This window comes from Amblyraja radiata, chromosome 4, assembly GCF_010909765.2.
Source record: "Amblyraja radiata isolate CabotCenter1 chromosome 4, sAmbRad1.1.pri, whole genome shotgun sequence".
Classification (NCBI taxonomy): domain Eukaryota; kingdom Metazoa; phylum Chordata; class Chondrichthyes; order Rajiformes; family Rajidae; genus Amblyraja; species Amblyraja radiata.
The window spans coordinates 12,398,803-12,426,126 of record NC_045959.1 but is presented as its reverse complement, the minus strand read 5'-3'; the positions used below and the strand labels follow the sequence as shown (position 1 = coordinate 12,426,126).

The window sequence follows — 27,324 nt, the reverse complement described above, 5'->3', positions numbered from 1 at the left end:
GTATACTGAGTGTAAGGAAAGGCTTTGTTTTGCATGCTATCCAATCAGATCGAATAAATAGCTCTTCAACAAAACCTAAAAGCTCAATGTAATATCTTGCTGGATAATTTTTTCCCATTCATTTTAAGGAGTCCACAGGCACTCATCAGGAAAGCTGTATGTTGTGGGTAGTTTTATTTGCCAATACTGGTTGAAGGCTCAGAGAGCAGGTATCGAGCCTGAACTCTGGGATCTGTGCATGTTTACTCTGCCCCTTTGACTCTGCAGGCTATATACCTGTGCAGTACATGATAGCCAGCAGCAGGGGAGTCGGAGTGGAAGATGCTGCGCCTGGTTTAAACCCAGTGCAGGGCTGGATATTGTAACCTCCACAGAGATGTGGGCATTGAGCTAAGTGGCAGCTCTCCCCCAAATATTCTTTAAAGCATAAAAGGACACTAAGTGCAAGAGTAACTCAGCAGGTCAGACAGCATCTCTGGAGAACATTAATAGGTGATGTTTCTGGTCAAGACACTTCCTGCAAGCATAGAGCATTTACAACTACATACAATAGACAATAGACAATAGGTGCAGGAGTAGGCCTTTCGGCCCTTTGAGCCAGCACCGCCATTCAATGTGATCATGGCTGATCATCCCCAATCAGTACCCCCTTCCTGCTTTATCCCCATATCCCTGACTCCGCTATTTTTAAGAGCCCTATCTAGCTTTCTCTTGAAAGTATCCAGAGAACCTGCTTCCACCGCCCTCTGAGGCAGAGAATTCCACAGACTCACAACTCTCTGTGAGGAAAAAGTGTTTCCTCGTCTCCGCTCTAAATGGCTAACCCCTTATTCTTAAACTGTGGCCCCTGGTTCTGGACTCCCCCAACATCGGGAACATGTTTCCTGCCTCTAGCGTGTCCAAGCCCTTAACAATCTTATATGTTTCAATGAGATCCCATCTCATCCTTCTAAATTCCAGAGAGTACAAGCCCAGCTGCTCCATTCTCTCAGCATATGACAGTCCCGCCATCCCGGGAATTAACCTTGTAAATCTACGCTGCACTCCCTCAATAGCAAGAAAGTCCTTCCTCAAATTAGGGGACCAAAACTGCAGACAATACTCCAGGTGTGGTCTCACTAGGGCTCTGTACAGCTGCAGAAGGACCTCTTTGCTCCTATATTCGATTCCTCGTGTTATAAAGGCCATTCACGTTCTTCACTGCCTGCTGTACCTGCATGCTTACTCATGCATACATGAGAGAGAAGCTCAAAGAGATGTCAAAATCTAATTAATTCTGGCATAACCTCAGAAAAAACAGGATACTATATATCATATACTATTCAAAAACAGGACAGTGTACTCATATACTTGTGCAATACTCAGATTCTTGTGTAATACTCTGGTACGGAAAGGTCCAATTCAATTACTCATTGTTTAAAACTTTGAGATAGAATGTAGCTGCACCACGCTAAAATGCCCTTAAAGAAACTGTGTACATACTTCAGATATACACATAAGAGCACACTTTGTAGAACAGGGGGGCGTTTAGTTTATTTTATACTGGGATTACCAACACCCAACTATTAATGTGCAAGATAAATGGTCTTTTACTAAAGCAGGACTATGTGATGGTGCAATAATTTACTAATGAGGTTCATTAATGTCGGCAGGTTTTATTATGAAAACGGAAAGTTAATAGAACTGTCAGCATTATCCTTTCATGTCGTAAAGAGCAAGCTCTAGATATGGTATGAAAACCAATTCAATAATTAGGTTTGTTCCATTTTACAGAGTCTTGATAAAATTATAAATATAGCTAAATCTCAGTTTTCATAAAGCCATTCTTCTATTACAATAAATAAACGTCAATCACGTGAAATTCTTACCCTTTGATATAGATATCACTTGATTTTTGACCAGTAATAAAATTCTCATCTTCTAATACAACATCCTCAGTATTCCAAATAATGATTCTGAGTTCATACCTGTAATCACATGCAGCACCTTATCAGAGACAACCTCAGCTTCATTCAAGATAAGACATTATGTGTAGACACCAAATTGGAGACAATCTGATTTTTTTTTTCAGGCACTTTGTGGTAAACCAAACAAAATGCACAACAACTGAAAACTGGATCTCATTAGTGTAGATGACTAATGGACAGCATGGAGGAAGGAAAATAAAAGACATATAAGATCAATAAGCAGGCTAAGTCAATCGACAGAGGGATATTGGAAGTGAGGAGTGATAAGGGGCTATGTGTTCAGGGTGATTTTTTAGGATGTGGAGATAAGGTGGCTGAGGAACCACAGCCAATGAAAAGTATACCATCGCTCATAACACTGAAAGCAGGTGAAGGGACAGATGGTTAGGCAAGTTCAAGTTCAAGTGAGTTTATTGTCATGTGTCCCTGATAGGACAATTAAATTCTTGCTTTGCTTCAGCACACAGAACATAGTAGGCATTGACTACAAAACAGATCAGTGTGTCCATATACCATTGTATAAATATATACACACATGAATAAATAAACTGATAAAGTAACAGATAATGGGCTATTAATGTACAGAGTTTTGTCCGAGCCAAGTTTAATAGCCTGATGGCTGTGGGGAAGTAGCTATTCCTGAACCTGGTCGTTGCAGTCTTCAGGCTCCTGTACCTTCTACCTGAAGGTAGCGGGCAGATGAGTATGTGGCCAGGTCCTTGATGATACTGCCAGCCTTTTTGAGGCAGCGACTGCGATAGATCCCCTCGATGGAAGGGAGTTCAGAGCCGATGATGGACTGGGCAGTGTTATGGGGAGAACGCAGGAACGGGGTACTGATTGGGGATGATCAGCCATGATCACATTGAATGGCGGTGCTGGCTCGAAGGGCCGAATGGCCTACTCCTGCACCTATTGCCTATTGTCTATTTGTTAAAAACTAAACCATGGACAGAAAGGAAGTCAAGAATGAGTATCCCAATGACATTGTAAATGGGGCGTGATTAGACAATGATGTGGATTTTGGTCTCAAGTTGAATAGAAACAATGCACACACACACAAAATCATTTAAAAGTCATTAGGTTTAGATTTATTATTGGATGTTAGTTTTAAGTTGAATTGAACAATGCAGAAGATGGGCAACTTTGCAAAAGCAAAAGGAGAAATCTTGGTAATGAGTTGGAGAAAAAGAGGGCTAGGCTCCTTGAGGGCTCCTTGAGGGCTAGGCTCCTTTAAGCGCCTTGAGTATTAAGCGCCTTGAGTATTAGAAAGGCGCTATATAAATCCCATCCATTATTATTATTATTAGGCTAGAGAGAAAAAAACCAGAATTGCTCACAACCAGATTAGATAAAGCAGGAAAAGAACATGATGCAGTGGAGAACATGGGGACGTATGTGAGAATGGAGAGACATTGATCACAGGTGACTGCTTGACAGGCCTTTGGGGTCAATGCAGTGTTTCTTGCCTGATGTCCAGGATCAAATCCATAAGAGAACATTGCCACCGAATGTCAACAATACACATTAGGGAGGGAATTATATTAAGGATTCGATCGTAGCAGAAATTATATTCAATTTTTTAAAAGAATAAATGACACCACACCAGCTGTGCTGTGTACTTCTAAAATGATATAGTTCTCCTTGAAAATCTGTGAGAAATATTCTCTTACCCTTTGGGCTTGCGAGGGGAGATGTCAACAGGTGGCCCAGGAGGAGGTATATCCAGTGGGAACATGTCCACCCACATCTGAACACGGCCCTGGATGGATATTAAGAGCAGAAATATATTGACATTGAAGTAGTCACATACATACAAGAGCCAATTTACAGCTACCAATCAACCTACCAGCCCATCTCTGGGGTGTGGGAGGGAACGCAATCACGTACAAGGTGTAAAATTCATGCAGGCAGCACCCTACAACAGCTGTACTGGCTACGCCACTGTGCCATCAAAGCCCTGGATCTTCCTGCTAGATGCACGAAGATTGTTCCCGATGTTGGGGGAGTCCAGGACAAGGGGTCACAGTTTAAGGATAAGGGGGAAATCTTTTAGGACCGAGATGAGAAAAACATTTTTCACACAGAGAGTGGTGAATCTGTGGAATTCTCTGCCACAGAAGGTAGTTGAGGCCAGTTCATTGGCTATATTTAAGAGGGAGTTAGATGTGGCCCTTGTGGCTAAAGGGATCAGGGGGTATGGAGAGAAGGCAGGTACAGGATACTGAGTTGGATGATCAGCCATGATCATATTGAATGGCGGTGCAGGCTCGAAGGGCCGAATGGCCTACCTATTTTCTACGTTTCTATGATGGCCATATTCTTGGATACCTATATTTCCATTCAATCTGTGTAAATCTTTCAGAGAAAGGGGGAGTGGCATCAATGTGGTTTGAAACATCTGCCCTCAACCTCATGCCTCAGGTTGACTCATTAGTAAAACTATTGCCTCTTAATTAGAGGGTTCCAGCTCTAGCAGCAAATTATACATAATCCAAGCTTGTGTTCCAGTATTGGACATTGGCGATTGGTGGAATCCGTTGGGATTGATTAGAATGTAGAGGAAATAAAAATGGGATTGATATAGGGTTAGCATGGATTCAGCGGGCCATAGGGCCCATTTCGGTGTTGTGTGACTTTGACGCTAGGCACTGCAAAGCTATCTACTGCATTTCATCAAAATACCTAGAGCCACTTCTATTTTTGGTCTATTCCAGTCCTATAAAATACTTAGAGCCACTTCTATTTTTGTTCTAGTCAGATTGGGTCACAACCATGATTGAACGTATTATGCTATTACCTGATGGAGTTACACGAAAAGGTTATAAAATACAAAATGGTTGAAATGCAGCCAAGTATTAGCAACCAAGGACACTGTACACGTTTACATCACCTGTTCAATGCCTGGCCTGTCATTGTGGTAGAGGGGCCTTGACTCAATGTGTTCAGGAACCAGTCTATATCCAGTCCCAGGGATCGTTGACCACTGATTTAACACCTTTAGAGCTAGGTGTTCATGGGACACCACCAGTTCTTCTAAAATAGAAGTGCAATGGAAATATGTTGAATAGGCAGAAATATTTGTTACAGCTCAGCTGTGGATGAGTCACACACATTCTAACAAAATATAGATGATGAAAAACTTCTGCACTGCAAAAGTGACAAGAAACATGTTAATTGTACTCATGTTTATTATAATTCTCTGTGTAGCATTGGGAATAGTTCCAAGTAATTTAGCAAGACATGATGCCTGAGTGTGTCTTACCCATTGTTAATTTCACCTTCGTCTTCACATACTTCAGGCACAGGGTTGCTCCCAGACACTCCCTTACACATAACTTTGTTACATAATAATATAACAACTTTATTTGTGTAGCACTTTTCATACAATTGGATGCAACCCAGTACTTTCCACAAGGAACACAGGTCTAAACAAAAATACAATTTAAAACAGTAAGGACCTAGGCAGTAATGCCCCTGTCCCACTTAGGAAACCTGAACGGAAACCTCTGGCGACTTTGTGCCCCACCCAAGGTTTCCGTGCAGTTCCCGGAGGTTGCAGGTGGTTTCCGCATTTTGAATGAGCTATATCTTGTAGGTGGATTTTGAAGGTAAATAAGGCATTACAGTAATATGAAAGCATGTATGAGTTTTTTACAGTCATATTGAGTTAAGAAAGGCTGTAGTTTAGCAATATTTCTGAGGTGATAGAAAGCACACTTTGTTACCTTATTTATGTGAGATTTAAAATTAAGATCATTGTCGATTTTTACCCCCAGGCTTGTGACTTCTTGTTTGACCTAGGCAGTCAAATTTCCCAGTTTACCGAGTAACATCTCTCTCTTGGATTTTGATCCAAGTTATAAAATTTCTCTCTTGTCATCGTTGAGTTTAAGAAAGTTAGCATTCATTATTTTTTTATGGAAAATAGGCAGGAGGTCAAAGAACTTAAGGCGTTTACATCAGTGGGTTCGACAGAGAGGTATAACTCTGTCATCGGCATCATTTACATGATGCTGTCTGATAACTCCTCCTAGCGGCAGCATATACAAGGAAAAGAGTAACGGACCAAGGCTACACCAAAGGGTATATCATGCAGCTTAGACACATGGCCCCCAAGGCTATCAAAGTACTTCCTTCCACTTATATATGATTGGAATGAACTTAATACCTGATCTGACAGGCCGACCCAGTTTCCTAGGCGATCTATAAGAATACTGTGATCTATGGTATCAAAAGCTGCTGTGAGGTCTAAGAGGATCAGCACTGAGACTTTGTCCTCGTCAGTACTAACTCGAAGGTCACTGACTATTATTATCAGGGCAGTCTCAGTGCTGTAATTTGCTCTGAAACCAGATTGAAATTTCTCTAAAATGTCATTTTGATTTAGAAAGTGTTGTATTTGGTTGAATAACACTTTCTCCAATAGCTTGCGGATAAAGGGTAGATTTGATCTACCCTAATCTGAGGAAAGACATTCTTGCCATAGAGGGAGTACAGAGAAGGTTCACCAGACTGATTCCTGGGATGTCAGGACTTTCATATGAATAAAGACTGGATAGACTCGGCTTGTACTCACTAGAATTTAGAAGATTGAGGGGGGATCTTATAGAAACTTACAAAATTCTTAAGGGTTGGACAGGCTAGATGCAGGAAGATTGTTCCCGATGTTGGGGAAGTCCAGAACAAGGGGTCACAGTTTAAGGATAAAGGGGAAATCTTTTAGGACTGAGATGAGAAAAACATTTTTCACACAGAGTGGTGAATCTCTGGAATTCTCTGCCACAGAATGTAGTTGAGGCCAGTTCATTGGCTATATTTAAGAGGGAGTTAGATGTGGCCCTTGTGGCTAAAGGGATCAGGGGGTATGGAGAGAAGGCAGGTACAGGATACTGAGTTGGATGATCAGCCATGATCATATTGAATGGCGGTGCAGGCTCGAAGGGCCGAATGGCCTACTCCTGCACCTAATTTCTATATTTCTAAAAACTTTGCAGGAACCACGTCAAAAATGACATGTAATGGATTTGCTCTCAGCCACAATTTTACAAAGTTCTGAGGTAGAAATATTTATAAAACTGCTTATTTTTGCCTGCGCCTTACTAGGTCAGCAGCAGAGGACAGTAGCAGCAATAGAATCTAAAGGGATACCAGCTCTGATAGTCTGAACCTTATCTTTAAAATAATCGGCAAACAGCTCACATTTTTCAGCAGAAGCTTGGCTTAAAAAAATCAGGGGTTGAAGGAGAGTTTAGTAGTCTGTCAATGGTGGACAACAAAATCTTACTATTTCCACCACTTTCTGCAATAATTTGAGAAAATTGGGTCTTCCTTGCAGGTCTTACAGCATTATTATAAGTAGCAATGGTATCTTTATAGATGCCAAGATGTACTTCTAGTCCTGTTTTTCTCCACTTTCTTTCAGCTACTCTACATGATTTTTTAAACGTATGAAACAGAGTTATTTAACCATGGAAATATTTTAACCCTTACTTTCCTTTCAATCTTGAGAGGTGCAACTTTATCAAGTGTCTTAGCTAGGTTACTGTTAAAAGCTTTTATAATTTTGTCAACAGAATCTCCCTGGGTGAGAGGAGCGGGTGTACTTACAAGCTCAGAACATTTGAGTTCTGCTGCTGGATCTAAAAAAAGCCTTTTACATGGGGACGAAGGGGAATGGGGGAGGATAGGGGTAGGAAGAGGGATGGTGAGGCGCACTTGGGGATGGTTGCCGTGACTCGCGTCACAACGGGGATCTCTGCCATTACAACATCAGCCGTGCCTGCGCAGTTGGGGGCTATGGGTGAGTGGTGGAATATTGCGTTGGTGGAACGGGTTGCGTTGGGGGACCAGGCCTCCCGTGTGACAGGGACTCACGGGTCCCACTTAGTCTAGTATATATTACTAAAACTCTCATCTTGTTTGTTAGTATGTCTGTGAATTGGCTGTTTGTCTGTGAGTCTATCTGTGTGTCTGTGAGTCTGATCCTGGAACTACGCCAAAACGGTACATGATAAATTGATGGTATATTTTACAAGTTATTCACAATTTAAACTTTACAAAAAACACTTTGACAAAAATCTCTTCCATTTGCACTGGCCGTTAGCAGTGTATGACATCACAATGGCATCTTATTTACATAAACTGCCCATCACCACCCCACTATTACATCACAATGGCATCTTATTTACATAAACTGCCCACCACCACCCCACTATTACATCACAATGGCATCTTATTTACATAAACTGCCCATCACCACCCCACTATTACATCACAATGGGATCTCGTTTACATTAAAAAAAACTCAGTTTTCAAAAACACAGCAGCTCCCACCTCACAATGACATCAAGGGGTGTAGGGATGAGAGAGGGGTTATGGAGGGAGGGAGTGACTGAGGGTAGGGGAAAGAAGAGGGAGGGAGAGGTGAGGGAGGTAGTGGGGGAGCGGAGGAGGAGAGGGGAAAGAAAAGGGAGGGTGAAGAGGAGAGGGAGGAAGTGCTTGGGATGAGGGGCAATGGAGGAGGATAGAGGTAGGAAGAGGGATGGCGAGGTGCACTTGGGGAGGGTTGCCTTGACTCTCGTCACAACGGGAACCCGTCAGCCGCACATGCGCAGTTGGGGCTATGAGTGAGTGGTGGAATATTGCGTTCGGGGACCAGCCCTCCCGTGTGATAGGGACCCAACGAGTCCCACTTGGTCTAGTTGATGATAAAAGTCTCGTTGGTTAATGATCTAACATTGAGCAGACCCATTTTATACAGTTTCATGGATGTGATTTCAGATTGCGGGGAAGAAGTTCTTGTAGTTGATTTTTTTTACTGGCACTAGATTTAATCTATCCACAGTGTGGATCTATTTAAAATGGATCTTGAAGTAATCCTCATGGGGATTGTGAGTGGTTGTCCAGGGAGCCTATGTAAACTACAGTTTTTATCTGAAACATGAGCGTACTGGACAGAGAGAAGGGGAGAGAGTGCTTGTAGGTATGTCCAGATCATGGCCAGCATGTGGGGACAAATTAATTAGTCAGTCAAGTGCACTGCGTGTAATAGATTATTAGAAGGCTTTCGTGAGCCAAGGCTGTTGGGGTTAATGCCGTCTTTCATAAGAAACATAGAAACATAGAAAATAGGTGCAGAAAATAAATAAATAAATAAATAAATAAAATGAAATAAAAAGCGCTGGATTTCCCCAGAAAAGATTAAAATTGTCAACAAAATGAAAGTTGTTTGAGCTGCAAAATGACTGCAACCATGTGTGGAAATGTAAAATCTTGCTAAAGCAACAACTTCCACAATTAAAAGTCGGAATTGGTCCTGAGACAAAAATACATTTCTCCGTGTCCTTCAATGATTTAAAAATGGAGACAAAATTGTGTTTCAGTTGGTCGGATTGTTCCTGGGATGTGTCATTTGTGCCCGCATGGATAATGACATTTTTAATGTCTGGATATTTATCAAGAAGGCTCAGAATCTGCGCTAAGACCTCCAAGACTTTAGCTGCAGGGAAAGACTAAGTTACAGCTGAATTCCCCCTCACGCTTTTCATAATGGAGTCACAATTATAAGTGACGTCGGAGGAAGGGGCGAGGGACCCGGGCCCACTGCTGCTGAAGTTGACGTTAGATAACCCCTCTACGTGAGGGGTGGCCGTCTCTTGAGTCCTGCTGGAACCACAACCTGAGAGGTACCACATGTGGGAGGGGGCGGACGTCCCCAGGCCTTAGCCGGAGCTACAACATGGGAGGCTGAAGCCATGGCGGGGGAGAGATTGCCCGGGACCGCACTGAGACTACAGGTGGGGATGCAGTAGACAACACTGGACGGGCAGGGCAAGCGAGAGGCACTGGAGCATAATCGGCGGGTGGAGATGCATGCCTGGTCGCAGCTGGCGGACCCAGGAGAGGTTTATTTCTTCTAGACTGTACCACCTGGCCTCCTGTCCTCCCACTCCTTAAACAATAGCTCATCTAAAACTGTGCTCATTATTGCAACTTTCCACGATATTTGAAAGACCAAAATAGAAAATCTAGTAGTAGATGCTGGAAATCGGAAATAAAAATAGCTCAAGCCAGAAAAACTCAGCAGATAATGCTGCACCTGTGGGAAGAGAAACAGAGCTAATGTTTCAGTTCAAGGGACCTGACAAAGAGCCTTCAACCTGAAAGGTCGACTATTTTACTTCCCACCTATCTGGCTGACCCACTGTATTTCCAACATTTCCTTCCCTTTTATTGCCCTTACTATCATCACTATTGCACATTATTGATCATTAAATTGATCATTAAATGACTCTTAATTTGAAGTTGCTGTGCTTTACAATGTTTAAATCCACTTGTGACTTTACCCTTGTCTGTCATTATAGATTCCTCTGACCCTCTGTGTTCTTATGATTCCTGGTTGCATTTTTTTTTACATGTCCTCCTCTTCCCCATTTTTTTTCCCCACTAGAAATGCCAGTGTCTACAACTAATCATCCCCCTCTCAGATATCTACACCCAAATCGCTTTAGTGTCTCCACTCCCTTAAAAACAGTTTTTATCCACGAGTAGTTGCTCTACTCAACAGCCAAAAATCTGTAGCCTCCCTTTGATCTGGTATTTTGTTGGTTCACATAGAAACATAGACATAGAAACATAGAAAATAGGTGCAGGAGTAGGCCATTCGGCCCTTCGAGCCTGCACCGCCATTCAATATGATCATGGCTGATCATCCAACTCAGTATCCTGTACCTGCCTTCTCTCCATACCCCCTGATCCCTTTAGCCACAAGGGCAACATCTAACTCCCTCTTAAATATAGCCAATGAACTGGCCTCAACTACCTTCTGTGGCAGAGAATTCCAGAGATTCACCACTCTCTGTGTGAAAAATGTTTTTCTCATCTCGGTCCTAAAATATTTCTCCCTTATCCTTAAACTGTGACCCATTGTTCTGGACTTCCCCAACATCGGGAACAATCTTCCTGCATCTAGCCTGTCCAACCCCTTAAGAATTTTGTACGTTTCTATAAGATCCCCCCTCAATCTTCTAAATTCTAGCGAGTACAAGCCGAGTCTATCCAGTCTTTCATCATATGAAAGTCCTGACATCCCAGGAATCAGTCTGGTGAACCTTCTCTGTACTCCCTCTACGGTAAGAATGTCCTTCCTCAAATTAGGAGACCAAAACTGTACGCAATACTCCAGGTGTGGTCTCACCAAGACCCTGTACAACTGCAGTAGAACCTCCCTGCTCCTATACTCAAATCCTTGTGCTATGAATGCTAACATACCATTCGCTTTCTACATACCATTCGCTTTCTCATGCTTGATCAATGGTGTTTTATCATTAATGTTTTATTATTATTAATGTTTAGTGTTTTCTGAGTCATTCGTAACTGTCACTGTATGTCATGTTGTTACTTGTGGGTGGAGCACCAAGGCAAATTCCTTGTATGTGAATACTTGGCCAATAAACTTACTTACTTATACTTCTTTAAGACCCTTCTTAGCATCTATTATCTGTGATTAGTTACTCTACATAATTTCCTTTTTTCTCATGCCTCCATGAGGTTTGTGGAGTGTCTTTCCTTCAGAGGCACCACAAAAGTGGGGCAGAGCAGTGATGGGCTTTAATAAAGCTGCCACTCGCAGCACCAGAGATCTGGGTTCAATCCTGACGTTGGGTGCTGTCTGTGGAGAGTTTGTACATATCATCTTGGTGGTCTGGTTTTCTCCCATATCCCATATCCCATAAAATGTATTGGGTTGGAAGATTAATTTGTGTGTAGATGGGTGGTGGCATCAGATTGGAATTGACGGCAATGTGAAAAGAATAAAAGAGATTAAGGATTAGTGTAAATGGGTTATTGGTGAGCAGCAAAAAATCGGTGGGGCAAAGGACCTGTTTTCGAGCTGTATCTCTCCAACTCCGACTGGTGAATATTGTATTGCACTGAAGCTGGGTTGGATGCTACAGATCCCTCTGCTGATGAACTCCGACATTACATGCGACTCCCAGGGAGTGAAACAAGTGCCAATATACCAGAGCAAGAACTAATGCTTGCGAGAGGAACTGCAGATTTAACTCCAGTGGGAGACCAGTGTTCCATCAGGTGGGGATGTGTGGGACAAGTAAATTCATTCCCACCCTGCTGGATAGCCAAGGTTTCCCGAACAAGGTAGCTGGGCCTTAGGCAATTCAATGTGATGACCTGTAGCCCTGCATAGGTTAGAACCCTTCAACAACTACTAATCCTTACTCATATCAGGACTATTGTTGTTACCCTGTACCTAACAAAAAAAAACAAAACTTTCAGGGGACTAATTTGTGTCTTGTCTCATAATCAGAGGTCTGTACATGAGGATAATAGATATGCAGTGAAACAGGATAATGCTTGGGCTAGTTTAAGCCAATTCTGCTTCATTACAATTTAGCTACATTATGTTGGACTCCATCATTCCTTTCTGCCAGCATCAAGCATCACTGGAACCAACAAAAAGGTAATAGACAGTAAAGGAGGAATTTGTTTAAACGATGCATTCAGTCCATTTATTAATTCTGGTAATTTGCAACTTAAAACAAAGGTTCACCATTCATGAGTCTTGCAAATAAATGTATTTGCTTTAGAGATAGAATATGAAAACAGGCCCTTCGGCCCACCAAGGCCGCACCGGCCAATGATCATCCCATAGACTAGCACTATCCTACACACTAGGGATCATTTAGAATTATCTTTTACAGAAGCCAATTAACCTACAAACCTGTACATCTTTGAAATATAGGAGGAAACCAGAGCAACTGGAGAAAACCCACGTGGTCACAGGGAGAACATGCAAACCCCATATAGACAGCTTCCATAGTCAGGATCAAAGCCTGGCACTGTAAGGCAGCAACTCTACCAGTGTGTCATTGTGCAACCTGCGACATTGGACACAATTCCCAGATCTTGGGATACAATTCCAACTATGTATCCCACCCAAGAAAGGAAACTACTTTTGAATCAGATTCATTCAAAAGAATAGAAGATAGTTGTAAACATGGTGGGATTACTGCGGATGTTGAAACAGTGAGGTAAAGAATGTTCAGGTACAAAGTCAGTGCCTGATATGTGACGAAGAATTAATGACCTGAAACATTAATGCCCTGTCCCACTTAGGAAACTTGAACGGAAACCTCTGGAGACTTTGTGCCACACCCAAGGTTTCCGTGCGGTTCCCGGAGGTTCCCGTCAGTCTCCCTACCTGCTTCCACTACCTGCGACCTCTGGCAACCACCTGCAACCTCCGGGAACCGCACGGAAACCGCACGGAAACCTTGGGTGGGTACGCAAAGTCTCCAGAGGTTTCCGTTCAGGTTTCCCAAATGGGACAGGGGCATAAATGTCTCCACAGATACTGCATGAACACTTCCAGGACCTCGTCATCATACATAAATATAAACTCCAGTCGCGACATTGCAGTAGGAAACTGCAGTTTCAAGTTCTTAATAATATAAACATTGATAATCACCATCGTCCAGAAAGGTTGTTTTGCCGTGAAAGACTTTCCCATTCACTTCAATCTCTTCTGAATTACAGAAGGGTCTTTGGAAACCATTTTCCCTACACACCCTCTTCAGGATCTCTGTTGGTTTCATGGAATCACGCCAGGCGTTGGAACCTTCTCTGCAATTGAAAAAGACTCACAAAGATAATTAAATGACAACATTTTTGGAGGTATGTAAAATACACTAACTATCGAATCTCTCAGAATACTATTGATGGTTTGAAAAGCAGCACATGGAACCAAGTAACCTTATGAGATGTTTCTAATCTTTCCATTCCTCCTCCTTTGATTTAAGAAGCCAGGTAAGGTATGGCCTGAAGAAGGGTTCCAACCCAAAATGTCATTCCTTTTATCCATAAATGTTACCTGACCTGCTGAGTAATGCCCCTGTCCCACTTAGGAAACCTGAACGGAAACCTCTGGAGACTTTGCGCCCCACCCAAGGTTTCCGTGCAGTTCCCGGAGGTTGCAGGTGGTTGCCGGAGGTTGCAGGTAGTGGAAGCAGGTAGGGAGACTGACAAAAACCTCCGGGAACTGCACGAAAACCTTAGGTGGGGCGCAAAGTCCCATCACAGTGCAAAAGAAAATGAGCAAAAGAAAAAATAAAACGGAAAGTGATAGTAAGCGTCAATTCAATGAACAGTGGGGAAATGAGTTCTTATTTATTGTGAGTCTGTCAGGAAAGCCATTGTGCATTGTTTGTGAAAACACTCTCTCACAAAATAGAAAACATGATCTTAATAGACACTATAAAACACATCAGACTGAAATAGAAGGAAAACTGAAGCTAATGCTTGGATCTGAGTTACGGTAAGATTACGTGATTAAGAAAAAGGATGAAATGAAAAGACGACAAAATATATTTGTTAAAAGAAGTTGTCAAAGTTTGGCGATGAGAGAAGTGTCCTACGAAATTGCTTTAGTGTTGGCTAAAAAAAAACGGAAGTCTTTCACTGATGGCGAAGAAATTGTTAAGGCTGGTTCTCACGTTGCGATTTGAGTCAAGAGGTACCCCGAGTGAAAGACTCGTGGTTGTGTACGAGATTGCAAGTGTATGATCAAGAGTTTAACCAAGTTCCCACGGGTATGACAAGTTTGCTGTTTACTTGTCATTTCTGCGATGTTCCAAGTTCGTCTCACGAGTTACTCTTGAGCCAAGGTACACAAAAAAGCTGGAGAAACTCAGCGGGTGCAGCAGCATCTATGGAGCGAAGGAAATAGGCAACGTTTCGGGCCGAAACCCTTCTTCAGACTGATCGTGGGGGGGGGGGGGGGCGGGGACAAGAAAGGAAAAAGGAGGAGGAGCCCGAAGGCTGGGGGATGGGAGGAGACAGCAGGGGGACTGAGGAAGGGGAGGAGATAGCAAGGACTAACAAAATTGGGAGAATTCGATGTTCATGCCAACAGGATGCAGACTCCCCAAGCGGAATATGAGGTGCTGTTCCTCCAATTTCTGGTGTTGCTCGCTGTGGCCATGGAGGAGACCCAGGACAGAGAGGTCGGAGACGGAGTGGGAGGGGGAGTTGAAGTGTTGAGCCACCGGGAGGTCAGCTTGGTTATTGCGGACCGAGCGAAGGTGTTCGGCGAAACTATCGCCCAACCTCCGCTTGGTCTCACCGATATAGATCTGCTGACATCTAGAGCAGCGGATGCAATAGATGAGGTTGGAGGAGATGCAGGTAAACCTCTGTCGCACCTGGAACGACTGCTTGGGTCCTGATGAGGTTGGAGGCTCGGTCGGGTAGGGCATTGGAGTTGATGAAGTCGGTGATGGTGCTGGAGACGGTGGCCTGGTGCTCGTCAGTGGGGTCATGGTCCTTACAGGAAGCAGGGTGGGAAGAAGTGTAGTCCAGATAGCCATGGGAGTCAGTGGGTTTATAGTGGATGTCAAACTATGTCAATCTGGACCATGACCAGATACAGAGAAGGTTCACCAGACTGTTTCCTGGGATGGTAGGACTTTCATATGAAAGTCCTAGCCTGTCCAACCCCTTAAGAATTTTGTAAGTTTCTATAAGATCCCCCCTCAATCTTCTAAATTCTAGCGAGTACAAGCCGAGTCTATCCAGTCTTTCTTCATATGAAAGTCCTGACATCCCAGGAATCAGTCTGGTGAACCTTCTCTGTACTCCCTCTATGGCAAGAATGTCTTTCCTCAGATTAGGAGACCAAAACTGTACGCAATACTCCAGGTGTGGTCTCACCAAGACCCTGTACAACTGCAGTAGAACCTCCCTGCTCCTATACTCAAATCCTTTTGCTATGAATGCTAACATACCATTCGCTTTCGTCACTGCCTGCTGCACCTGCATGCCTACTTTCAATGACTGGTGTACCATGACACCCAGGTCTCGTTGCATCTCCCCTTTTCCTAATCGGCCTCCTCACAGTTTACACTGCCACTCAGCTATGTGTCATCTGCAAATTTGTTAATGTTACTTGTAATCCTTTCATCTAAATCATGAATATATATTGTAACTAGCTGCGGTCCCAGCATTGAGCCTTGCGACACCCCACTAGTCGCTGCCTGCCATTCTGAAACTACCCAGTGAACATTTTCCAGAACTAAGAAAATTTGCCCAAAGTTATATCTGTCATTTTGGAACAACGTACAGATTTTCATCCATGATATTAAAAACAAAAATAAGGTCGCGATTGACTGATTCAAATTTGAAGAATTCGCTGCTGCTCTCAGTAACAAAGTTAACTCCAAACATCAAAAGCTTGGCAAAATCAGACACAAAATTATCATTAAAGTAAGGAAGGTTTATCTTGTTTTTTATAGTAAATCATTATATCATGTAAAAATGCTATGTACATATTAAGATATTTTTACAAGAATTGAATGGGGGTACAAGTGTTGTATGGCGTCTGAACTAGTGCTTGAAAAAATTGGGGCATGGAATGTAAAAGGTTGGCCACCCCTGCTCCAATAGGTTGGCTGGAAGAGTAAAGGGCCTGTCCCACCAGCATGCGACTGCATGCGGCAAGCGCGACCAAACCGGAAGTGGGGGCCGCGCGGAGGTCAAGTGATCCACGAACAGGGCCTGTCCCATCAGCATGCGACTGCATGCGGCGAGTGCGACCAAACCGGAAGCGGGAGCCGCGCGGAAGTCGAGTGATCCCGTACGAGTTAACGTGAAGTTCGGGCGAAGGCGTACGCCGTCAAGACGCTGCGTACGGCGTCAAGACGCTGCATACGGCGGCGAGACACTGCGTACGCCCGTCGAGGAGGTGCGTACGGCCTCAATGAGGCTGCGGTCCGGCAGGCCATTGCCGCGCAGAATTTTTGAACAGTCAGTTTTCCGGAGCCCCGCGCGATGTCGGGGCCAGCTCCGCACAACTCCATACGGCTCCGGCGATCAAAGTGGGACCGGCCCCGCGAGGTCGTATGGCTCAAGCGACCACGTTAGGTCGCGCTTGCCGCATGCAGGCGCATGCTCGTGGGACAGGCCATTTAACCCTCCCAGCCAACAGTTTGCAGCCCTGATTACTTTGGATTGACTCATGCTGCAATATTGGTACATCTTCACAATGGTCAAGGACTTGACTGGGACTGTTTGATCTCCTCCCATGATGTTCAAGTACCTTATAGCATCATAGAGTTATACGGTGTGGAAACAGGCCCTTCGGCCCACCAAATTCGTGCCAACCATCAAGAACCCATTTACACTAATCCCATTTTTTCCATTCATCCACTAAAATTATTTACACCACTTATCATTGTCTGGCTTACATGAAGACTATTTCTTTTGTAAAATTAGTTTTTAAATGTCAGTGTAAAGGTAATTGATACTTCACCGTCCTTACATCTCGTATCTGTAGGGCAGTCCGCAGGTGGCTCGATGCCTGCTGTAAAAGCGGTTCTCCAGATCAATCTTGGTTTCTCCGATCATGTCATCTTTTCCAATCATGTCAAAGTCATAGATTCCTATTGTGAGCAGAGACTCCATTGGGAAGGTGGCCTCAATATCATAGGACCTGAGAGCAAAGTAAAGAATTACTGTATAGAAAATAGCTTTTCCCAAACTAGCTAAAAGAAGAGTAAATAATAATTTCATGGAAGTATTAAGCTTACAGAAACAAATGTTCGGACTTCAGAAATTACATTTAATGGGATCGGGCCATAGTCCTGACATACCTTGCTGTGAATGGTGGCGGATACTTAAGAGGCTAAAAAGAGGCTCCAAGAATAAGCCCAGCTTCAATAATGGGAGGTGAACTTCAGGAATAATTTACAACAAACTTCAGTCAAAAGTGCAGTGTGTTGAACCATTTTGCATTTGACCCACTGCAGTATCAAGGAGTCACAAGAAAACTATTTGGGCATCAAGGATGAAACAAAGCTAATGTCTGGAACCACAACCCGCTCAAAGGAAGATGGCTGTGGTTGTTAGAGGCAAATCACCCCAGCCCCAGTACACCACTGGAGGTGTCTGATCATCTTCTGCTACCATTAGTGATTTTCCTTTCATCATACAGTCAGACGTGGCAATAAGTCACTGTTAATTGCAATCAACAGTTCTATTTCAATTCCTCAAAAAATTAAGCAGCCGATCCTCACACACACAGCAAAAGCTAAACAACAGTTAGGCTTGTGGTGATGTGACAAATAATATTTACACCACACAACTGCCAGGCAATGTCTTCCAACAAGAAGGTCTAATTGCCTATCCTTCACAGGCAGAGTCATTACCATCATCGAGTGCCCCACCATTAATGGTCTTTGAGTAGGGCGTTCGATGATAAGGGTTGAGGCAGGTTATCTGATGGTTGATTCACCTTCTAAAATTACAAAGCATCTCACTATTTACAAAACACAAATGAGAATGTTGACGGAACACTCTCCATTAGTCTGGATGAGGGAAGCTCAAGCAATTCTCATCAAAAGCGATTGCGACATCATTCTTAATATTAATTTCCTTGACCACTAGGTCACAGCGGCTACGAAATACACAAACGACAAGATCTGTTTGTACATGCCTAGGATTATCATGACAGACACTCCTTTGAAAGGAGAACAAGGATAAAGGGCCCACAGGCACACCTCCACCGTTAGGCTCTTCTCCAAGTCACATGTGCATCCTGACTTGAACATTTATGGCATCATAGAAACATAAAAAATAGGTGCAGGAGTAGGCCATTCGGCCCTTCGAGCCTGCACCACCATTCAATATGATCATGGCTGATCATCCAACTCAGTATCCTGTACCTGCCTTCTCTCCATACCCCCTGATCCCTTTAGCCACAAGGGCCACATCTAACTCCCTCTTAAATATAGCCAATGAACTGGCTTCAACTACCTTCTGTGGCAGAGAATTCCAGAGATTCACCACTCTCTGTGTGAAAAATGTTTTTCTCATCTCGGTCCTAAAAGATTTCCCCCTTATCCTTAAACTGTAACCCCTTGTTCTGGACTTCCCCAACATCGGGAACAATCTTCCTGCATCCTTTCATTGTCACTGGGTTTAAATGCTGGAAATCATTTCCAACATCAAGACTCAAGAATGTTTAATAGTCATATGCACCAGGACTAGAGCAATGAAATTCTTTCTTCCTTCATCTTTACAGGCACATTAACACAACAAACAGCAAATAAATAAACAATAACACTTTCTCTTCACCTCTGCCTATCCTTAGCCCCACGTCCCCCCACGTCCCCCTCCCTTTTCATCTGTGCATTAATTGCCTCATATTGTGTTTTGTATTGAATTCTGTCTTTACTCTGTGTACTAGTCATGTCTCTACTATTTATTTCATTCCCCTTACATGTTTTTCCTCTACCTGCTAAATTTTTGTAAGGTGTCCTTGAGACTCTTGAAAGGCGCCCATAAATAAAATTTATTATTATTATTATTATTAATAATACAATGACATCAGTTAGAGTTGGTAACCAGACCATATTAGTGCAAGCCAAGGTACATAATGCAACTTAGAACAAAGTCCATAGTAGATTGTTGCTGAGGGAAGGTTGTGGTTAGGGTTAGGGTTGTGCAAGGTGGCTCAAGAGCCTGATGGTGAATGGGAGAAAGTCGTTCTTGAACCTGGAGGTAATAATGCTCGGGCTCCTGTATCGTCTCCCTGAGAGTGCAGGCAGATGGTGAACCTGATGACATTAGCATTCTTCTTGAAGCAGAGCTTCATGTGGAGAAAATGGTAACACATGACAGCAGACTACTTGACAGTCAATAAAATACAGACCGTGACCCTAATGCATGGTCAATATGAAATACAGACAAAAACACACACACTCATACACGCTTCTTCAAACCTTCCAAATTGTGGATGCAATTGTTTTGGGATATAATTGTCGCGATCCGTAATTTCAGTCTTTCCAAGCTTCAGTACAATGTATGGATCAGCTTTGCCATCAGGGTCTGCTGGATGTAGGTTGGTAGCCTAATAAAAGCAAACATTTTGAAGTAGCACATAACAAAAATCAAGTAAATAATCATGAAATATATTGGTTTTAATATACGTTGTTACAGCTTCACGATCAATTCACTGTATCAGCCACGAGGGGATATTCTACATGCAGTGTTATGTGTTTGGAATTCCCTTCTGCAAATAGTACAACACTAAATCAGTGGTTAATTTAAAAATGTGAAGCTGACTTTTTAAGAAGTGACGGGTGTTTGAAGCCAGTTGTAGATCAGCCACAGTCACATTAAATACAGGACAGAGGGACTGAGATGTCTATTTCTGTCGCTATGAGAGAATATCCAGAATATAAAAGGATAACTGAAGATGCCCTCTAAACTTCATTTGGAATTGATGCAGGAAACAAAGAACACACTACTCATGTGAAATATTTATGGCTGAGCAGATGGAGGAAGCTGATAGATAACGTTTCCTCTTAAAATAATTTTTCAGTGTCAGTACCACACCTGAAGATTAATGACCTCTCCTATCTACCAAAGCTATCTGGTTTTCTTAGGGCTTCCAGCATTTATAGATATAGTTACAGGTTTTCAACATATGTGGGCTTTTTAAAACTTTTTTTTAAAAGTCTTGTCGTGTTTTACAGAATTTTCAGTGAAAACTTGGAGGCTAGGGTGGGGAGCTGAGATTTATATATATATACTATATATATATATATATGGAAGAAACACTGATGATACTTACAGCTACAATGTAGGTTCGGATTAAAACTTTAACGGGAGTATTGGATGGCATTCCCTGCGGTATGTTGTATTGTCCTCCTGTATCGTAATCGTCATTGCACTTCCACACAAAGAATGAACCCTGGAAGAGAGGAGAGACTTTTATACTGTTATCCCATGGACACTGCTCATTTATGGAAGAAAATGACCTTCTAATTGTTCAGCCTTGTATCCTGTATTGGCCAGGTACATTTGCAGATGCTCAGCCAAATCCCCACATCCACTTTTGATGGTGCTTGTACCTTGCAGTGAGTTAAATTACCCCTGTCCCACTTAGGAAACCTGAACGGAAACCTCTGGAGACTTTGCGCCCCACCCAAGGTTTCCGTGCAGTTCCCGGAGGTTTTTGTCAGTCTCCCTACCTGTTTCCACTACCTGCAACCTCCGGCAACCACCTGCAACCTCCAGGAACCGCACGGAAACCTTGGGTGGGGCGCAAAGTCTCCAGAGGTTTCCGTTCAGGTTTCCAAAGTGGGACAGGGGCATTAAATTACCCCTCCATGGTCTTGCCTCCCACACCCCGCCCCCAATCTCTACAATAGGCTCCAGCTAAGGAACTAGTGTTTACAAGCCTCTTGTGTAAGCTGCACATACTTCCACTGGCAACAGTCTCTGCCAATCTTGTCCATCAGATCTGGAATTTCTTTCCTTGCTCTCTCTTTCTTCATTTATCCATTTTTAGAAGTGGGCAAGACTGATACATAGCACCCATCCCATAATGCCCTACACAAGATGGTGTATCGCCTCTTGAACCAATGCAGTCTTTTTGGTGAAAGCACTTCCTTCATTTGGAATTCTGTGCCACTGAAGGTAGTTGAGGCCAGTTCATTGGTTATATTTAAGAGGGAGTTAGATGTGGCCCTTGTGGCTAAAGGGATCAGGGGTTATGGAGAGAAGGCAGGTACAGGATACTGAGTTGGATGATCAGCCATGATCATATTGAATGGCGGTGCAGGCTCGAAGGGACGAATGGCCTACTCCTGCACCTATTTTCTATGTTTCTATGTTTCATATATTTGAGGAGGCCATTCCAGATTTAGACCAACGGTGATGAAGAAATGGTGTTATTTTTCAAAGGTAGGAAGCTGAATAACTTGGTGAGAAGGTACTAGTGTTCCCATGTGTGTACCGTGTTCCCATGTGCCAGTTTTTGATTCAATAGACTTAAACCCACCTTGAATTTTCCAACAATTCTTTCATCATCTGCACTGGTGTCATCTTCACTTGCTTTGCCACGAAAGAGGACAAACGTTTGCATCCAATCATTAAAGTTATCAAATGATTCTTCTAGATCATTTTCATATATCTGGTGGGGAAAAAAAAATCTGAAACCATTTGGTCTCTTACAATAAGGCAAGCGATTTCCTCCAAGATACAATTAGAAGGTAGAAATCTAGTACAAACAAACACCACTCATAAATATCCACAGGAGATTTCAAGACAAGAATTTGTAAGGAATATCATAAATTGAAATTTGCAGTTTAGGTTTGTGGTTGGGAGACAATGTAAAAGGGCTGCATTGCAAGTTACAACCGATTATTTTAACCCTGTGCAATTCATTGACTACTGGACTATGCTACACAGGAATATTATAGGCAGGCCTTTCCACAAAGATAGCCCTGGCACAATGGAGAAAGTAATAGATATGATTCTGGGACTTGAAGCTTGTTAGTGGGAAGTAATTGCAGAACTGAATCTGTGCTCTTCAATAAAGTACCAAGTTTTGTGGAACTTAAGTTCAAGTTCATGTTACATTTATTGTCACTGCACCAGTTGGTACAGTGAAATTTGTGTTGCCATACAGCCATACGAACACACGATAGAATTTAACACGAACATCCCCACACAGAGGAATCAGCGTTTCCCACTGTGAGGGAAGGCAAAAAAGTTCAGTCATCTTCTTTCCCCTTTGTTCTCCGTGGTCGGGGCCTCCGCAGTCCCGCGGCCCGATGTTCAGGCCCTCTCGCCGGGACGATCGAAACTCCGACGTCGGAACGGAAGAACATTCTCAGCGGGTTGGAGTTTCAGAATCGGCCACTTCCTACCGGAGACCGCGGCTCTCGAAGTCTACAGGCCAAGCTGGGCGGAGATTCAACACTGGCAACCCTCGGCAAAGGGATCCCAGGGCTCTGCGATGTTAAGGTCAGCGCCGCCTGCGGCTGGAAGCCCCGCAGACCACAGCTCCACGGTATTAAAATCATCAGTCCCAGCACTGCGGAGCTCAACACGGCGACCCCAGTAAGGCATCGCCCGCTCCGCGATGGTTCTTCAGTGCTGCGCCGCTGCTGAAGCTGAAGCTCTGGCCGGTCTCCGGCAGGAAAGGCCGCGCCAATCCAGATGGTAGGCTGCGAGGAGGGGGCGAAGAAGCGGCTTGGAGGAAAGACGCATCCTCGACCAGGTAGTGACTAAAAAAAACAGTTTCCCCCTCCACCCATCCCCCACATAAAAAGGCTAAAAGAACTCCAAAACAAAACTTTTTGACGGACTAAAAATAAAAAGAAGGATGAAAGGATGAACAGCTGCAGGCGGGGCAGCCATGCTCAACAGCGCCACCATCTGGCATTGAGTATCACATAATAAGATGAACATGCCTTAGCCCCTGAGAAGGTGCACTGTTAAGGGCCTGTCCCACTGACGCGACCTTTCAGCGACTGTCTTCGACCTTCAAGCTCGAGGGCACTCGCCTAAAAAACCTCGAGCTGGATCGACCATCAGCGATTTAACCGCGAGCTGGATCGACCGGCTGCGCACGCACACACACACACACACACACACACACACACACACACACACACACACACACACACACACACACACACACACACACACACACACACACACACACACACACACAGCGGGGGGGGGGGGCGCTGTCTGAAATTCACACCCGCGATGAACAGGAAGGTAAAAGACACTGCACAGCGTATGGTAAGTCCTTTAGAGAGCGCGGAGGGGGGGGGGGAGAGAGAGAAGGGGAGAGAAGGGGAGAGAAGGCGAGAGAAAGGGAGAGAAGGCGAGAGAAAGGGAGAGAAGGGGAGGAGAAGGGGAGGAGAAGGGGAGGAGAAGGGGAGGAGAAGAGGGAAGAAGGGGGTGGAAAAGGAGTGGAGACACTTTTAAGAAGCCAGATCTTTTAATAAAGTTTAGCGGCATTTTACATTACCGGTCAGTTTTCCTTGGTCCTGGAAACCCCAGTGAGCCAATTAAAATGCCCGGTCAGTGAAGGAGATTGCCTACGGCTGCCCTCGACTGCCTGTAACTACATAGCGACCCCACTCCACTGCACTACGAGTTCAAATGAACCATGCCGACCAATTTTTACGCGCGGAAAATTTTTCAACATGCTGCAAAATTTTCCTCGACCAAACTGAGGCCTCGATTATGCGGGAACTTCCCTCGAGCATGAAGGAGAGTTACAGTGACCTCCTAGGACAACGTGTCGACCATGCTGCGAGTTTGAGTCGAGGGCAAACTCTTCTAAACTCGCAGATTAGGTCGCCGCAGTGGGACAGCCCCTTTAATATCTGATGAGAGGATTGAAAATGCTGCAGCAGAGCGTGTATTCAACTTAAACGCTTCCACATGCAACAGTGTGCACAAGCAGAAAACAAAGACTTGGCCTTCCCCAGAAGATATGTAGAACAGGTTTCTGCCATATGAAGTAACTACCTGGAAATAAACACTTCAGTATGGAATTGGAGGCTAGGTGTTGAGCAGAGACACATAATCAGTGATTGAAGTGTAGAAATGTATGTGCATTCCACAAGATCTTAAGAATCTGGCTTCACAGATTATTTTGTACTTTTACTTCCACGATAATTATATAATTTATGTTAAAAAAGGTGTTTGCCCAAATTCCCAATTATTGTGCCAGTAAATATGATAATTATTGGAGTGTTCATTGGTTCTTTCATCATCTGTCCTTATGAGATTCCAAGGGGACCATTATTGACCCCCAAGAAGGGATGAGTCCGACAACCACACCATGTCTGGTATCAATGGATGCACATGGTGGGAGGTGGGTAGAAGAGAGGAGGTGGTACATTGCACTCCCAGATCAGCTATTGAAATTATTACAAAAAACATATCTATTTCCTCATGACTTTTACTATTGGTTTAATTTAGAGATACAGCATGGAAACAAGCCCTTCAGCCCACTCAGGCCATGCTGACCATTGATCACCCGTTCACACTACTTCATCCACTTCACCACTAACTTCCATCCGGCACTCAAATACACCTGGACCATTTCTGACACTTCCCTACCATTCCTTGACCTCACTATCTCCATCGCAGGTGATAGACTTCTGACCGACATCCACTATAAACCCACTGACTCCCATGGCTATCTGAACTACACTTCTTCCCACCCTGCTTCCTGTAAGGACTCCATCCCCTGCTCCCAATTCCTCCGTCTATGCCGCATCTGCCCCACGGATGAGGTGTTCCACACCAGGACATCTGAAATGTCCTCATTATTCAGGGAACGGGGGTTCCCCTGCTCCACCATAGATGAGGCTCGCACCAGGGTCTCTTCCATACCCCGCAACACTGCTCTCTCTCCCCATCCCCCCACTCGCAACAAGGGCAGAGTCCCCCTAGTCCTCACCTTTCATCCCACCAGCCGTCACATACAACAAGTAATCCTCCGTCAGTTTCGCCACCTCCAACGTGACCCCACCACTTGCCACATCTTCCCATCTCCCCCCATATCAGCCTTCCGCAAAGACCGCTCCCTCCATAACTCCCTTGTCAATTCTTCCCTTCCCTCTCGTACCACCCCCTCCCCGGGCACTTTCTCTTGCAACCGCAGGAGATGCAACACTTGTCCCTTTACCTCCCCCCTCGACTCCGTTCAAGGACCCAAGCAGTCGTTCCAGGTGCGACAGAGGTTTACCTGCATCTCCTCCAACCTCATCTATTGCATCCGCTGCTCTAGATGTCAGCTGATTTACATCGGTGAGACCAAGCGGAGGTTGGGCGATCGTTTCGCCGAACACCTCCGCTTGGTCCGCAATAACCAAGCTGACCTCCCGGTGGCTCAGCACTTCAACTCCCCCTCCCACTCCGTCTCCGACCTCTCTGTCCTGGGTCTCCTCCATGGCCACAGCGAGCAGCACCGGAAATTGGAGGAACAGCACCTCATATTCCGTTTGGGGAGTCTGCATCCTGGGGGCATGAACATCGAATTCTCCCAATTTTGTTAGTCCTTGCTATCTCCTCCCCTTCCTCAGTCCCCCTGCTGTCTCCTCCCATCCCCCAGCCTTCGGGCTCCTCCTCCTTTTTCCTTTCTTGTCCCCGCCCCCCCCACCCCCGATCAGTCTGAAGAAGGGTTTCGGCCCGAAACATTGCCTATTTCCCTCGCTCCATAGATGCTGCTGCACCCGCTGAGTTTCTCCAGCTTTTGTGTGCACCCGTTCACACTAGTTCTGTGTTATCCCAATTTCTCATCCACTCCCGACACACACCGAGGGCAATGTACAGAAACAATTAACCAACAAACCCGCACGTCTTTGTGATGTGTGGGGGGAACCACCCGGGAGGTAACCCACATGGTCACAGGGAGAACATACAAACTCCACACAGGCAGCAGCTGGAGCCAGGATCAAACTCGGTTCTCCAGTGCTATGGGGCAACAGCTCTACTAGCTACGCCACTGTGTCGCCAATACCAACCGCGATTTCCAGGATAGGAAACCCATCAGGCAAGCAGAGGCTGAAAGCTGTATAACATACATTCATTTACAGCTCTACATACAAACCTTTTCATTGATCATCCAATCCCTATCTCACCTCCCATTAATTCGACCAAATACTGTACATGCTTCCTCTGTCTTCCCCCAGCCTCCACTGATTATTTTGTAGCAATCTCCACCATCACAGTCCAACTTGATCTATAAATTCCCATCCACCCTGATATCCTCCATCCATTCTCCAAACTCTCACTGCCCATCCCCATCCCGCTCTCTGTTCACCGACTGTGTCCCGATGCTTTCTCATTAAATGGACAGTCTCCCAATCAAACCAACTGCAGCCAAGAAACATTTAAAGAAACATTTAAAAAATGCCTTTCTTTTAAGTCTTCCACATTTCCCATCCATAACTTCTCCACAGACTGCTCGCTCCAGGCATCCATGAAGGGAACTGGAATGTTGGCGTTTCAGGTCGAGACATTTCACCTGGACTGCTCAGCATTTTGGTAATTTCATTGACTCTAGATAAAGGATCTCGACCCGATTTCCCTCCACAGACGGTGGCTGACCTGCTGAGTTCCTTGAGCTGCTATCCTTTCTTGGCTACAGATTCCATCATCTGCAGTCTCTTGTGCCTCCATTGCACTGCGGCCCCATGCTCTGTAACTAGGAGGGTCTAAATTCTATGCAATGATATTTGGAATGCAACGATGCTGGAACCATGGCATTGTCACCCACACAATACAAATCCAAAATGTATCAATTTGTATACAAGAATAAAGTTGCAGGAATAGGCCATTCAGCCCCTCTAGCCTGCTGCACCATTCAATATGATCATGGCTGATGTACCTCAGGCCTCATCTCCTCTTCCACGCCAGTACCCATCACCTTTAATCCCACAATCTTTCACTTTGTTGTCTATCTCCTCTTTAAATTTCTCCAATAGTCCACCCTGCAGGGCAGAGAATCTCAGGGCAG

At 44.3% G+C, this 27,324-nt stretch overlaps 1 protein-coding gene across 1 annotated transcript in view; it reads right to left on the bottom strand.

Annotated features, from left to right (window-relative positions):
- Positions 1–27,324, bottom strand: part of fer1l6 (fer-1 like family member 6) — a 135,023-nt gene that overhangs the window by 10,393 nt on the left and 97,306 nt on the right. The window contains exons 30-37 of the mRNA XM_033018878.1: positions 21,832–21,963; positions 20,620–20,739; positions 19,766–19,893; positions 17,305–17,475; positions 13,459–13,613; positions 4,861–5,003; positions 3,641–3,729; positions 1,869–1,967 (exon numbers count right to left, since the gene is read on the bottom strand). Of these exons, the coding sequence (XP_032874769.1) occupies positions 1,869–1,967; positions 3,641–3,729; positions 4,861–5,003; positions 13,459–13,613; positions 17,305–17,475; positions 19,766–19,893; positions 20,620–20,739; positions 21,832–21,963 (1,037 nt within the window). The remainder of the gene's footprint in view (positions 1–1,868; positions 1,968–3,640; positions 3,730–4,860; positions 5,004–13,458; positions 13,614–17,304; positions 17,476–19,765; positions 19,894–20,619; positions 20,740–21,831; positions 21,964–27,324) is intronic.